The sequence below is a fragment of the Haematobia irritans genome, chromosome 2 (genome assembly GCF_050003625.1).
Source record: "Haematobia irritans isolate KBUSLIRL chromosome 2, ASM5000362v1, whole genome shotgun sequence".
NCBI classification, from domain to species: Eukaryota; Metazoa; Arthropoda; class Insecta; order Diptera; family Muscidae; genus Haematobia; species Haematobia irritans.
In genome coordinates this window covers 112,578,257-112,594,538 of record NC_134398.1, presented here as the reverse complement: position 1 = coordinate 112,594,538, position 16,282 = coordinate 112,578,257, and the positions used below count along the sequence as shown (strand labels likewise).

Sequence of the window (16,282 nt, the reverse complement as noted above, 5' to 3'; positions counted from 1 at the left end):
GATACCACAGTGGTGAACTTCTCTCTTATCACTGAGTGCTGCCCGATTCCATGTTAAGCTCAATGACAAGGGACCTCCTTTTTATAGCCGAGTCCGAACGGCGTTCCACATTCCAGTGAAACCACTTAGAGAAGCTTTGAAACCCTCAGAAATGTCACCAGCATTACTGAGGTGGGATAATCCACCGCTGAAAAACTTTTTGGTGTTCGGTCGTAGCAGGAATCGAACCCACAACCTTGTGTATGCAAGGCGGGCATGCTAACCATTGCACCACGGTGGCTCCAAACATGGTGTTGGTATATGGTCTCTAACAACCATGCAAAAATTGGTCCACACCGATCCATAATTATATATAGCCCCCATATAAACCGATCCCCAGATTTGGCTTGCGGAGCCTCAAAGAGAAGCAAATTTCATCCGATCTTGCTGAAATTTGGTACATGGTGTTGGTATATTGTCTCTAACAACCATGCAAAAATTGGTCCACATTGGTCCATAATTATATATAGCCCCCATATAAACCGATTCCCCGATTTGGCTTGCGGAGCCTCAAAGAGAAGCAAATTTCATCCGATCCGTCAGAAATTTGGTACATGGTTTTGGTAACAACAATACAAAAATTGGTCCATATCGGTCTATAATTATATATGGTCAGGTTAGGTTAGACAGCCCAATGTGAACTTTGTGGTGAACTTTATATATAGCCCCCATATAAACCGATCCCCAGGTTTGGCTTGCGGACCCTCAAAGAGGAGCACATTTCATCCGATCTGGCTGAAATTTGGTACATGGTGTTAGTATATGGTATCTAACAACCATGCTGAAATTGGTCCACATCGGTCCATAATTATATATAGCCCCCATATAAACAGATCCCCAGATTTGGCTTGCGGAGCCTCAAAGAGAAACAAATTTCATCCGATCCGGCTGAAATTTGGCACATGATGTTAGTATATGGTCTAACAACCATGCAAACATTGGTCCACATCGGTTCATAATTATATATAGCCCCCATAAAAACCGATCCCCAGATTTGACCTCCGGAGCCTCTTGGAGGGGCAAAATTCATCCGATCCGGTTGAAATGTGGAACGTGGTGTTAGTATATGGTTGCAAACAAACATACCAAAATTTGTTCTCATCGGTCTATAGTTATACATAGCCGATCCCCAATCACACAAAAATTGGTCCATATCGGTTCATAATCATGGTTGCTACTCGAGCCAAAAATAATCTACCAAAATTTTATTTCTATAGAAAATTTTGTCAAAATTTTACTTCTATAGAAAAATTTTGTCAAAATTTTACTTCTATAGAAAAATTTTGTTAAAATTTTATTTCTATAGAAAATTTTGTCAAACTGAATTATATACGTATTTAATCGGCCTTTTTTAATTTTATATATACCACGTATGGACTTACTTACAGTTTAGAAGACGGTGTTAGGAGGTTTTAAGATACCTTGCCATCGGCAAACGTTACCGCAACCCAAGTAATTCGATTGTGGATGGCAGTGTTTAGAAGAAGTTTCTACGCAATCCATGGTGGAGGGTACATAAGCTTCGGCCTGGCCGAAATTACGGCCATATATACTTGTTTCTTATTCAATTTCGAAATTGGTTGATATAATTATATTCTAATTGATATTGCTTCAATTAAGAAAATGATAAAATCAGTCATAGAATGAATTAGAAGAAAACATATAATTGGTTAAAACAACAATTGATTTATTCTTCGCTTTCAATTAATTTTTTTTAAATAAATTCAATTAATAATTTATTTATTGATTGAGTAAAAAAGAAATAAATACTAATTTGGATGGGATGACTGTTTTGTGATTTTTTAAGAGTTCATATGATTGAGCACTTCGTTATATGTGTTCCGCTTATGACCCATAGAAAACATCATGAACGGCGTGCACATTTCAAAAAGATCCGTTCATGAAAGCGAATCAACACACATGCGGTGCCAAATGGAAAACAGACGGTATCAATCTGACAACGATAAAATTACACCATGCGTTGTCAAAATAACAACGAGCGATTATGATCTGAAATCTTAATGGTTACGAATTTATAAAAAAATACGCTACCGTGACTCGAAACGAAAGATAAAAGCAAAGCCAAAGAAAAATGAAGGCCGTTCATGAAATCCTGAATAATTTTTCTAGAACGTTTCCGTTTCATTTTGTTACGAACGTTCTAGATTTTGCAATGTAATTTTTTCTACAAATGTGATAATAGTTGGATTATTCTTTTTTTTTATTATTCAACCGTCGAACGGAACGGACGTGTTGTTTAATAGCGGATAAACTCATCGTAATAGGTACCTACTAAGAATTTCAAGTGTGGTGGGATATTAAGCCACCATGCAGCGAAATTTAAAGTTGCTAACTTCAGGGCCCATTGGACGGGTATCGACTGGAGTTATAAATTTGGGCAATGACCAAGAGTTAGGCCCAATTAGTCGACCTGTAGACGGGTCGACAGGTGGTGACCCTTTGACAAGTCGTACTTTTTCTAAGGTAACGACATCAAAAGGAGGTAATCCCTAACGAAAGAGATTCAAGGAACGCAGAAATGCATTGTTTATCCTAAAGAAGTTAGGATCAGTCGACCCAAGCACGCTGTCGGCTAAACAAAACGATTCCTTAAAATGGGCTCAAGGAATTCTCGAGGCTGGAAAAAGGGAAAGATCACCGGATGAGCTGCCATCCTCCAAAAGGGATCAAAGATCGTTTGCCTCAGTTGCTAAAGACAGCCTTGTAATAAAGGAGCATTGGACGGTGTGGTTCCAAAGCAAAAATGGGGGGAAATTGAGAATATTCTGTCTGTCGTCTACTCACAGGTGCTGGAAAAGTTTCCCGGTCCAGATCCTCGACACCAAGAGGCTCGTTGGTATCAAGGACGATTTAAGCTAGTCGCATTTGAGGACCAGAGGTCTATAGAATGTTTTAAAGCTGCTCTGATACTAATTGGTGAAGTTTGGGAAGGAGCTGCTCTAGAGTTAGTCGAGAAGAAAGACATAACGGCTAGACCTAGAGCACATGCGTGGGTACCTGCAAACCCTTCTGACCCTGAATCTATTTTAAATAGGCTGAAACGATGAAATCCAGATCTTCCAACAGCTGATTGGAAGGTTGGCCGTTTGGATGAAGTGGATGGACCAAGACGGCATGCAGTGTTTATATTGAACACTCAGTATTTGCCACATCTAGCAAAGTCCCAGGGCCGTATATGTTATGGCTTTCATTATATCCAAATGAAGGTATATAAAAACGATCAGCTAAAGGATTCAGAAATGGACAAGCCTCTGTCTGAATCAGAAGTAAGCGGATCCTCTTGCGTAGTCGAGGGAGATACCAAAGTTGAAGACATGGATAGACAACGTATGCGAGAGGAGGTTTATATTGCCTCAGAACTCACCAAAGTTGAACCTATGGTTATTGCGAGAGTCACCGAGATGTCTGAAGAGGACATTCTTGATGAGTCGATTGAAGCGGCTGATGTGACGGTTGTCGAAAATCTCGATGGTCCTACGGATCCTCCAGATAAATCTTCATCATTGTAAGGCTGCATGTGCTGCCTTAAAACTTCTCCTGATGAAAGGGGACATATATATAGTTCTTATTCAAGAACCATATGTTTATAGAAACAAAATATGTGAATTAAGTACTCCGGGGTTCAAACTATTGCAGTATACTGGTAATGATGTAACAGACACTGTCGTTGCCAGTTTAGAAATAGCCAAATGCAAATATTGGGTATCTTCGGTCTACATGGGACATGACAGGGAGGTGCCGTTAAGACCTTAGTGGAGGAGTCACTGAAAACAAAGACGAAACTCATTATGGGATGCGATGCGAATGCACATCATAGTATATGGGGAAGTAGTGATACTAATGCAAGGGGAGAGTCGCTAATAGAGTTTATTTTGCGTACTCATCTGGTAGTTTGCAACAAGGGAGGTGCCCCAACCTTTGTCACTAAAAACAGGCAAGAGGTTTTGGACATCACCTTGGCCTCGCAAGAACTGAATGAAATGATATCTGAGTGGCAGGTTTTATGTGAACACAGCTTCTCAGATCATCGCTACATCAGTTTCAAATTTGATGTTCATATCACCAAGACCATATTTTCGCCAAATGTTAGGAAAGCTGACTGGAATAGGTATAGGGAATCGTTCAATATGATGATACCGGAAATAACAGAGACAAATATGAGAAATGTGAAAGATATCGAACACGCAGTGGAGCGGATTACTAAGGCCTTCAACATCTCACTGAAAGCTGCATGCCCTAGAGGAAAGCCAAGGGGGAAACATCGACCACCATGGTGGTCTACGGAATTAAGTAATATGAGGAAATCCTGCAGGAAGCTCTTTAACAAGGCAAAGTCCACCAGAGCCCCTGAGGACTGGGACGCTTACAAGAAGAATCTGAGAGGATACAAGCGAGAACTGAGAAAGGCTCAGCATAACTCTTGGAATGCTTACTGCAGCAGTATTGAGAATACGTCCGAGGCTTCCAGACTACGGAAGGTTCTAGCATCCACCAACTCCGCTCCAGGTTTCATTAAAACATCGGAGGGCAATTGGACAACGTCCAGTGAGGAGACGCTGGAGGTACTATTGGACACACATTTTCCTGGAAATCAGACGGTTGAACCATGTTCTGGCGGTGCCACGGTTGCTGAGCGGTCGTTTCCTGTCGAGGAAATTGTATCGGAAACTAGAATAAGATGGGTGCTAAATAGCTTTGGACCATTAAAATCCCCCGGACCTGATGGAATTTCTCCGGCGGAGTTACAAGCAGTAACTGACAAAATTATCCCCTGGTTGTCGGCGATAGTGGAGGGAAACAAAAGTCGTTTTCATACCTAAAGCGGGAAAAGCCTCACTCGAAGGCGAAGGATTTCCGACCAATAAGCTTATCCTCATTCCTACTTAAGACTCTGGAGAGGATGAGAGATATTTATCTTAGAACTAGCATCGATTCAAGTTTGTTCTCGAAACGACAGCATGCATACTCGAAGGACAGGTCTACTGAGACCGCACTACATGAACTAGTCAGCTTTGTTGAAAGCTCACTATCTGTCGAAGAATACACAATCGTGGCGTTTCTACACATCGAAGGGGCGTTCAATAATGTCCATCCGAGCTCGATATTAAATGGACTGACAACTCTAAATGTTGATCCATGTATACTCAGGCTGTTAGACGAACTGCTAATGAAGAGACGTATTTCAGCCACACTAGGACAAGCAAACATACAAAGGTATGTGAACATAGGCACTCCCCAAGGAGGAGTTCTATCACCTCTTCTTTGGAATGTTGCTATAAATAACCTTCTGGTTACTCTAGAAAAAGAAAGGATAAAAGTGGTGGCATACGCAGATGATGTGGCTCTGGCAGTCGGGGGAAATTCCCATCCACAATCAGAGATATTATTCAGACGGCCCTCCGGATGACTGAGAAATGGGCGAAAGACAATGGTCTTGGGGTAAATTCTGCAAAGACAGAATTAGTCATGTACTGCAAAGATCGCAAAACTCCCACGGTTAGGCCTATTTCCTTAGGGGGTATTGAAATTCCCTTTGGTGAGTGTGCAAAATACCTTGGCGTTATTTTGGACAGGAAGCTGAACTTTAAGCTTAATATTGAAGAAAGGGCGAGAAAAGCAACTGTAGCTTTGTACTCGTGCAAAAAGGCAATAGGAAAAAAGTGGGGACTAAAACCAAAAATTGTGCATTGGCTATACACGGCAGTGGTTAGACCTATAATGCCATATGTTGTAGTCTGGTGGCCGGCACTTCAGAAACCGACTTGTTTAGATAAAGTTCAGCGTATGGCGAGCTTATGTATCTCAGGCGCATTTAGTAAGACAGGAACAGACTCCCTTAATGTCATGCTACATCTATTGCCTTTAGACATTTTGGCCAAACAGTCAGGTGCAACAACGGCTGTGCGGTTGCGCGAGCTATCGCTGTGGTCGGAAAAAATATAAGGTCATAGTTCTCAAAATAATGCCAGATGTGCCTGACGTAGTGGATTACACTTTGGCGAGTCCACTTTTCGACAAAAAGTTTGAGACTCTAATCCTCAAGAGTGAGGCGTGGTGCACACAGACCACGGGGAATAAAGAATATATAGATTTCTACACTGGGCTCCAAATTGGATGGACAAGTGGGGTTCGGAGTATATTCTAATGATCTGGAACTTCGAATAGCGAAAAGATTACCTAGGTTAGGTTAGGTTAAAGTGGCAGCCCGATTAAGATTCAGGGTCACTTAGACTATTCAGTCCATTGTGATACCACATTAACTAAAAGTACCTATTACATATGGGCACTTCTAGTTTTAACCGCTGAACCTTCTTGATTATTTTTCTTTGTTGAACCAACCAGATTGTTCCAAAAACATTAGCAGACTGCTTAAGTTAACGTTTTCCAGATCCGCCAGTAATCTGAAGCTATATGCTCCTAAAAGTTACTTGCGCTTTACACAAAATGCAGGACACTCACACAAGAGGTGTTTAATTGATTCCTTTTCCTCCGCATCAGGACAGCTCATACAATCGTCATTATACTTCGCGCCTATAGTTTTTGCGAAATCGTCTATCAGGCAGCGACCCGTTATAGGAGATATCAGGAGTGATATCTGACGTCTCGAGAACACTAGCATATCTAGTGTGCGGTTTAAGTTTAAAAGGGGCCATATTTGCTTGGTGTCGTTACAGCCCTTGCAATTCTCCCATCGAACATTTGCCATCATAACAGCATTCTCACGCAGCATGAGCTTGCAGGTAGCAAGGGGCATACCAGTTCTAGTTCCCCTGGAATATGTAAGGTAGTTCCTAGCCTTGCCAACTCATCCGCTTCGCAGTTCCTCGGTATGTTCCTATGGCCAGGCACCCATATTAGGTGAATATTGTACTGCTCAGCCATCTCGTTGAGAGATTTGCGGCAGTCTATGGCCGTTTTCGAGTTAAGGAACACAGAGTCCAAGGATTTTATTGCAGGTTGACTGTCTGAGTATATATTAATGCCAATATTTGTTGGAACATTACTTCTCAGCCAATTCACCACCTCTCTTATTGCCAATATTTCAGCCTGAAAAACACTACAGTGATTAGGTAATCTTTTCGCTATTCGAATTTCCAGATCTTTAGAATATACTCCGAACCCCACTTGTCCATTCCAGTTAGAGCCATCAGTATAGAAATCTATATATCTATTCCAGGGGGTCTGTGTACACCACGCCTCACTGTGGGGAATTAGAGTTTCAAACTTTTTGTCGAAAAGTGGTTTTGCCAGGGTGTAATCCACTACGTTAGGCACATCTGGCATTACTTTGAGGACCGAACTATGACCGTACATTTTTGCCGACCACAGCGATAGCTCGCACAGCCGTTGTTGCAGTTGACTGTTTGGCCAAAATGTCTAAAGGCAATAGATGTAGCATGACATTAAGGGAGTCTGTTCCTGTCTTACTAAATGCGCCTGAGATACATTAGCTCGCCATACGCTGAACTTTATCTAAACAAGTCGGTTTCTGAAGTGCCGGCCACCAGAGTAGACACCAGACATCGCGTTCTCAATTTCCCCCCATTTTTGCCGACAACGTGCTTGGGTCGACTGATCCTAATTTCTTTAGGATAAACAAAGCATTTCTTCGTTCCTTGAATCTCTTTCGAGAGGGATTGCCTCCTTTTGATGTCGTCACCTTAGAAAAGGTTCGACTTGCCAAAATGTCACCGCCAGTCGACCCGTCTACAGGTCGACTAATTGGGCCCGACTCTTGGTCGCTGACCAAATTTATAACTTCAGTCGTTACCCGTCCACTGGGCCCTGAAGTTAGCAACCCAGTGGATGACTGTGAATTTCGCTGCATTGTGGTTTATTATTTCCACCACACGTGAAATTCGTAATAAGTACTTATTACGATGAAATACTCCGCTATGAGAAAACACGTCCGTTCAGTTCGACGGTTGAAAATATGCCAAAAAGATTACCTAATCACTGTAGTGTTTTTCAGGCTGAAATATTAGCAACAAGAGAGGTGGCGAATTGGCTGAGAAGTAATGTTCCAAAAAATGTGGGCATTAATATATACTAAGACAGTCAATCTGCAATAAAATCCTTGGACTTTGTGTTCCTCAACTCGAAAACGGCAATCGACTGCCGCAAATCTCTCAATGAGATGGCTGAGCAGTACAATATTCACCTAATAAGGGTGCCTGGCCGTAGGAACATATCGGGGAACTGCGAAGCGGATGAGTTGGCAAGGCTAGGGACTACCTTACATATTCCAGGGGAACTAGATTTTGTTGGTATGCCCCTAGCGACCTGCAAGCTCATGCTGCGTGAGAATGCTGCTATGATGGCAAATGTTCGATGGGAAAATTGCAAGGGTTGTAACGACACCAAGCAAATATGGCCCCGTTTCAACTTAAACCGCACACTAGATATACTAATGTTCTCGAGACGTCAGATATCACTCCTGATATCTGCTATAACGGGTCGCTGCCTGATAGGCGGTTTTGCAAAAACTATTGGCGCGGAGTATAATGACTATTGTATGAGCTGTCATGATGCGGAGGAAAAAGAATCAATTAAACACCTCTTGTGTGAGTGTCCTGCATTTTGTGTAAAGCGCAAGCAACTTTTTGGAGCATATACCTTCAGATTACTGGCGGATCTGGAAAACGCTAACTTAAGCAGTCTGCTAATATTTTTGGAACAATCTGGTTGGTTCAGCGAAGAAAAATAATCGAGATGGTTCAGCGGTTAAAACTAGAAGTGTCCATATGTAATAGGTACTTTTAGTTAATGTGGTATCACAATGGACTGAATAGTATAAGTGAGCCTGAATCTTAATCGGGCTGCCACTTTAACCTAACCTAGATGTGAGTCAAATTTTTATGAACCAATAAATAGTGTGGACATATTTTCTTAATTAACTTAATTTATTCTTAATTCAGTTAATTTGGTTTGTTAATTAATTATCAACTTCAAAAGATATGGGATATATTTCTTTGTGATATTTTTTTCTATGTAGCTTAAGCGATATTAAGTCGAGCGAAATATTATTAAATTATTTAATTTTAATTTTTACGTTTTTTCTATTCAACAACGTTGTCGATCACTGTGTGCGTAGGGTACTAAGAACTAGTTTTCTTTTAAAACAATGTTTTCACGGCTTAATTGGCGAGTTGTAGGGTTTACGATTCTAACGTGGACCACTAATGAATTATGGCTTTAGAGCCGCATTAACTACAAATTAAATGTGAAAGCGGTAATTGGCAGGCAAAGTTCTAGCTTGAGTCACAAAATATTATAAATTTGAGTTACAACATTTCTAATTATTTCCAATTCAATTTTTTCTGATTTCAGAGAGGAGCTAGCAATGAAAATTGGTTTGACGGAAGCTCGTATACAGGTAAGTTGTGTCACAATTTACGTAAGCATATAGTTTTTAGCAAACCACTTTGTAAAACTAAAGCTATAATATGTTATGCAGAAAACAGTTTCGTTGACAAGTGAAGAAAAGTAATACCTTATATCAAGGGAAAGAGAAAATTCTTACTTAACATATATAGTAATATAAATTATTACCATATTAACTGCGCAGCATTTCATTATAAACATTTTAAGAATTGTACTAAAGGCACAACTTTAAAAGCACTTCCAAAAACGTCCTCCTAAAAAAGTTCTTTATCTTAACTACTCGGGAAGTTTTTTTAATTCAATTTTTTATAACTCGCTTTTTTCATAATTTTAATGAGTAATTTTATCTTTTTTGTTTCAATTAGGGTAAAGACACAGCAAAAATTAATAAAATGGTACAAATTATACAAATTTTGTCGAAAAAAACTTCCAATCTATTCTAGAAAAAATTGCGAAGTTTCGACAAGCGTTAGGATTTAAACATTGTAAAAAATATGTTTTTTTTGGCAAAATATCTCAAATTTTATTAATTCACATCCAAAATACTGAATTCAGATAACACCTTGAGAAGTGATGTAAATTCAGTGCAACGACTGTTAAAATGGTGAACATAGGTCCTATGAAAAGCCCATGTTAAATTCATCGCTTCTGTGCCAATTTGACACCACTTTCGTATCCAAAAAGAACATTTTCACAACTTTTTTGGTGACGCTGGGTAGTAATGAATTTATTCGTGCTATCACCGAAATCTATACCCAGGTTTAGTTCATAAGTTTTTCTATACATACTTGGAATAAAGAAAAAATTATAAAGATAAAATTATTGAACTGGGGAAATTGTTTTCACTAATTGTGTTGTTTGATAATTGACCTTTAAACTGTTAATTATATTTATTTAGTTTGGCTTGAGGTCATGTAAATAAAACCAGATGTTGTTGTTTTATTGAGTTGTAATTTTTATTTGAAAATATCCAATATTTCGAGACATCTCCGATGCTCGTCTTCAGTGAAATTACTTTAAACAAAAAGAAAAAGCATTTAACACATTAAAATATATATCAGTACTTGAAAAACACGGATAATTACATTTAAATTGAAAAAAAAAAAACAGTGAACTTGTTCAGAGAAGAGTCTTTCTATATTTTTGTACAATATTTCTATAAATATGTGCAAGATAGTCCGTATCAGTCTTAAAATTCATCCGTCTTTCTGCAGGTACATTTATAATATGTAGCATATCCAGTGTAAATCTCCTTTTATAGTTGTTTTCTTGCATCAAAATATGTAAGTCCTTAAGGTTTGGTTTGTGTCCTGTTAAAGTGCAATGTGCTACAAGTGCCGTCTTTTGCTCAATGGGCTTATCAGTGGCTTTCTGGTCAGATTTATGCCCTGAGAGTCTAGTTTTTAATTTGGTTTTCGTTGTACCAACATATACTTTTTGGCAAGTATCCGAATCATATCCATTGCATTTGATCTTATATACTTCGTTCGACTTGTCTTCTTTCTTAATTTTGTATTTTGTCTTGCTGAAGAATTGATTTACTCTATTATGAGTCCTTTGTGCAATTTGAAATTTGTCCTTATTAAACATGTTTGATGATTTGAATCTCTCCGAAAATTGGGGGATATGTCAAGGGTTTATAAATTTTGGGTTCAATTTCGTCATTTTCGATATGTTGTCGTTCTTTTACAAGTTCAATTAGGTCGTCAATCGTTTTATTCGGGAAATCATTTAATCGCAATATAGTCCTTATCTTATCCTCGTTGTCCTTATGGAATATTTTGTCGCTAATATCGTATACTCTTCTTATAAAATTTGTAGCCGTATTCATCGTCTAGGATGTTTGGAGTTGAAATTTATCAATCGTCTTGTGGCTGTTGGCTTTTGATACCAGTTGGTTTTTATTCCATTTTTGTGCCTTAGAATTATAGTATCTAAGTATGGTAACTTGTAGTCCTCTTCTGTTTCCATCGTAAATTGAATTTGTCTATCAAAGGCGTTTAAAGCTTATAACGTAGCCTGAACGTCATTTTTATTCAAAATACAGAACAATTTTCACTAATTTTAAAAATAAAAAAAAAAACAATATTTTTTGTTAATGATTTAATTTTAGCATCAGTTTAACAACGAATTTTTTGTTTGTGTAAACTAAGTAAACATTTTTAGCTAAATTCAAAAAATTTTACTAGGCAAGAAAATTTTGTGCACTCTACGAAGCTCAGACGTACACAATGTACATATATAAAATTTTAGTAGAATTGTGCATTTCATCTGAGTATAACTTTTTTTCTAATAGTACACATTAGATTGAGCAAAAAATAATTAAAATCAAAAAAAAAATCCTTACATTGAAGACAGGTTTACAAAGTTAAATTAGATTTACCCAATTTTACAAGATTAAATTTGTTTGTTGACTTTTTTGAGGCCATTTCACATATTTTTGAACTAATCGCATATCAAAAAGTTTAAAGAGAGGACAACAAATTCTCCCATTCTCAAAAATGTTACAGTTTCATTTTCGCAAATGACGACCTGTTTTCTTCAAACGTAAGATGAGTCCATTAGTGAAAATGTCGAGCCGAAAATCGACTTTTTCATTCTGTCTTCAATACTCCGCTTTGAAGTCTCATTGCCTCAGTTGCAGGGCTGTGGAGTCGAGTCAATTTTGCTCGACTCTGACTCCAGCATTTCTTATTAGCCTCGACTCCGACTCCGGAGTCGACTCCAGATGGTGTACCTAAATCTCATTTTAACAGTATTCCAATTGTAATTTTAAGGTGTAAGTACTCTATTTTGCCATATGTGTTTATATGTCCAAAAGAACTCTAATTTTGAATTTTGATACGACTCGATGACAAACCTCAGCATTTTAGGGATGTAAAGAACTCTATATTTTAATTTCAGGTCAATAAATTAAAATACGACATAAGACTATATGGAGACCACTTCAAAATATGGGTATAAAAACAATCTGGAATATATATTTATAAAACCACAAAATTTCAAAAAATAATTAGGCTTCCAGAAGTCTAAGAAGTAAAATCCTGGTATTGGTCTATATAGTAATTTTATAAAAAATAAATCTATATAAAATAGAAACACTAAAAAAAGATACACAAAAGTCAAAATGTCGGGCTATTCAGATAGAATGTTTAGATGTTAAAAAATGTAATGTGTCGGATATATAAAACAGATTTAAACTGCCAAAAATTAGGACGTGCAGAATTTTTAATAACCACCACCATACAACAGATTACAGCAATAGCTGTACAGTTACGAGTGTTTCTATAGAAGTAAAATGGTGAATCATCGATTTATAAATTGTCTATCAGTTAGGACATTAGAGGCCATTAATTGAATGTAAAGAATTTCAAATGGCTTTGATGAAACAAACTTTCTCCCAAAAGACCGGCTCAGATGGCACGTTGGCAGAGGTTTAATTTAAAATTACAGCTTCCAAGGACATCGGGTGTATAAGGAGATTTCTCAAGTAATTATGTAAGGCTATCTCACAATCTGGGAAATATCTGCATTTATTTATGGATCTCAACTGTAAATTCGAAATTTCTGACAAATCTTATGAAAAATTTAGACTGGGAAAAATTTCTTAAAATAAATCGGTTTATATGTAGGTGCTATATCGCAAAATTGACCGGTATGACTCAACTCGACATGTCTGCCAAAAATTCAGAACTTTAGGTTCGACCGCTATATTGTACCTTTATTAAGAGTATATACAGGTTCAAAAATCTATATTTTAATAGCCCATATTCTAGTAAAACCTACTTTTTATATCACCGTGAAATTTCACCCATATAAATACACTTTGAATGGCATGAAATCCAGTACTTCGTTTTTCGTTGTTCGATTAAAAACCCTAATGGAATTTAATTTGTCAAAATATTTCTTTAGTTACAAAGATATGAAATGTTTTTCAAATTTTGTTTCGCCGGAGTCAGAGTCGAGCAAAATTTCTACGACTCCGGCTCCGACCCCGACTCCAGCAAAATTTTCAGACTCCGACTCCACAGCCCTGCTCAGTTGTCGGTTGGACTCCCTCTGATTGGAAGATCCACTTGTAATTGTCTTTGTAATAAATTTTGATTTATCCAAAACTAAACTAATTTATCCAAATTTAGCCGATAATCTTGATTAATTATGACATACTGTCTATTTAATCTCTCTAAAGAATAACAATTAAGCAAAGCTAAGATCGATGTCAATAAATTATCTCTCTTGGAAAGAAAACGAAAATATTTTAATCAAAATATTTCCGCAGAAAATCAACTTAACATTAATTAGTTAAGCTGACTTGCTGTAATTACGAATTAAGCCAAACGGCATGCTATGGACGAACGTTTGTAGACAAATCTGAACGAGTGGCAACAATAACGCCCCACAAGATGCTGAAGCTTAGCAGTTGTATACCTAAAGTCTAAGCAAGTCAGAAAATCACGGCACAGAATAGCGCTAGCCACAGATGTGGCTACAGCCACTGGCAGGGTCCAATGCAAACTGCCTCAAATTAATTGAATTCATGGAAAATAATTAAATAACAATTTGATAACAAATGAGATACAATGGTTTTCATTTTCGTTTGGTGTTTATTTTTATTTATTTTTTTATTCCAATTCTCGATTGTGGTTTCCATGGAATTCAATGTTATTTACGCTCTGTTCACTTTCAGGTATGGTTTCAAAATCGCAGAGCCAAGTGGCGCAAACAGGAGAAGGTGGGCCCTCAATCACACCCCTACAATCCCTATTTGCCATCAGGTCCCGGATCAATACAGACTGTCGTGGGTTCCGCTCTTCCACCGAACCCCTTCACACATTTGAGTTTTGCTAATTTGCGAAAGCCCTTTGAAGCCCATGCCAATATAGCTGCTTTTCGTTATCCACATTTGACAGGAGCACCAATGATGTCGGGTTATTTTAACCAGTTTCCGAGGTAACTGCATTCTCAAAGTTCTTAATCGCATTGCATAATTTCAGTACCGTTTTCAGAGCTCCTCCCCATATGCTGCCACCTGGCATGGCCTCCATGTACTCACCATCAACTTCATTTCAATCGCTGTTGGCGAATATGACAGCAATGCCCAGACCTCCTCAAATAGCATCAAAGCCACCTATGCTTATAGGATCACCAGATTTACACTCACCCAATCATTTGATAGCCTCTCCACCCACATCGCCTTCGTCTGTCACTTCGCAACCTGGATCCACAGCGCAACAACCACAACATTCCCCCGCCGTGGGACTCTCCTTGGTCCATCAGTCAATGCCGCCGGCAATACAGGCTCCGCCACCGCCCAACGTACCTCAATCGAACGTTATCATATCTCATAACTCGCCCCAACATCAGTCTTCCACTGGTCAGCCATCGAACGTAATACGTTCTGGAACTCCTCCGGAAGATCGTCGATCATCATCAATAGCTGCTTTGCGCCTCAAGGCTCGAGAGCATGAATTAAAGTTGGAAATGTTGCGTCAAAATGGTCATAACGATGTGCTTAGCTAATAATGCCAGTTTTTCTTCACAGCAGAGCATATGTCATGCAAAACTGCAAAAGGAGCTAAAATTTTCTCTTTTTGTCGTTATATGGAAGGAAAGCGCAATGGAGTAAATTAAATGTGTTGCAAAGGACCAATAGCACTGCTCTACCCAACCCAGTGTAAAATGCGGTAGCCACTGGTAACTTCCCCGATGGTAGTCTATAACTGCCGCTTTGTTCCAGATTTAGATTTTAGTTAAATGCACATGCGTATACGTTCCCACAAAGCCTTGTTTTGCCACTTATGTATATGAAATCTAGCTAGTAAGTTACGCAGTTATAGCAGGTTATCTTAGCATATTATGTCTTACAAATGACAAAAAATTACCATAAAATTTAATTGTTTGGTTAAAAACAACCATTTACGTTTATGTATTATTTTGCTGACGGCAATAAGAGGAATAAATAGGCATTGACATTACGTTTTGTCAGCATCTACCTAGGTTTAATAATTGCTCAGTTAGCCCCCCAAGATAGTGTAATTTAAATTTAGTTTAGTTAAGATCTTCAAAGGCAAATGTTCGTAGGTACGAGTGGCAATATCAAAGACTTTTCTTATGTAAATCTAAAGATAATTTAAAATTAAAGAAATAAAAATTTTGTGATATTCACAAAAGAATTTGATGAAATGTTGTGTATATTTTATTTGTTGTGTGGTGTGGTAAGTAAACTCAATTTGAGAATGCTACTGTGGTGCTTGTGTCTTCAGTCTTTTGTTTTTATTTCTCACAAATATTCGTTCTGAGTCAGTCTGCTATGGTTTACCTCAATGTCGTTTATGGCTTAATACATTTGTCACGTTTTTCTCAATTAGCCGTATTAGAGCTGGCGTTTAAATGCTCATCTTAAATTTATTCGACACTAATGCAGACCACTAAAACCACCCAGGGCATTTGGATGCTCCAACTATGAATAGTGTGGATACACAGCAAGTGGACGACAATACAACCATTGGTACGTGTATGCGTCTGGTTGGTGTTAGTGATTACAGAGGCGCCAGTTAATTTTCTTCAACCACACACGATACCTCCAGTCATGGTCATCCATTTAACATATGTTTGGTGGATCTATCTTATTTCAGGCATGGTGCATATGTACGTCTCTAGCAATTTACAAAAATTATGCCAATGGAGAAGTTTTAATGCAAATACCTTCATATTTAAAAAAATGTCTAGGTAAAACGAAGCTTTCTTATTTACATGCAAACAAACAATTAAATATCCGTATGTTGAATTAATTTAAAATTTAAATAAAAATCAGCCAAATAATAGAGTCGTATAAATA

At 38.1% G+C, this 16,282-nt stretch overlaps 1 protein-coding gene across 2 annotated transcripts in view; it reads left to right on the top strand.

Annotated features, from left to right (window-relative positions):
- al (aristaless related homeobox) overlaps positions 1 to 15,627 on the top strand; it is a 180,159-nt gene extending 164,532 nt beyond the window's left edge. The window contains exons 4-6 of one of the 2 annotated variants that reach the window (XM_075295908.1): positions 9,391 to 9,436; positions 14,132 to 14,394; positions 14,451 to 15,627. In XM_075295908.1, the coding sequence (XP_075152023.1) occupies positions 9,391 to 9,436; positions 14,132 to 14,394; positions 14,451 to 14,964 (823 nt within the window). In that variant the 3' untranslated portion in view covers positions 14,965 to 15,627. Of the gene's footprint in view, positions 1 to 9,390; positions 9,437 to 14,131; positions 14,395 to 14,438 lie in introns of both variants that reach the window. The other variant, XM_075295907.1, reaches the window with a different exon arrangement.
- The last annotated feature ends 655 nt before the right edge of the window (positions 15,628 to 16,282 follow it).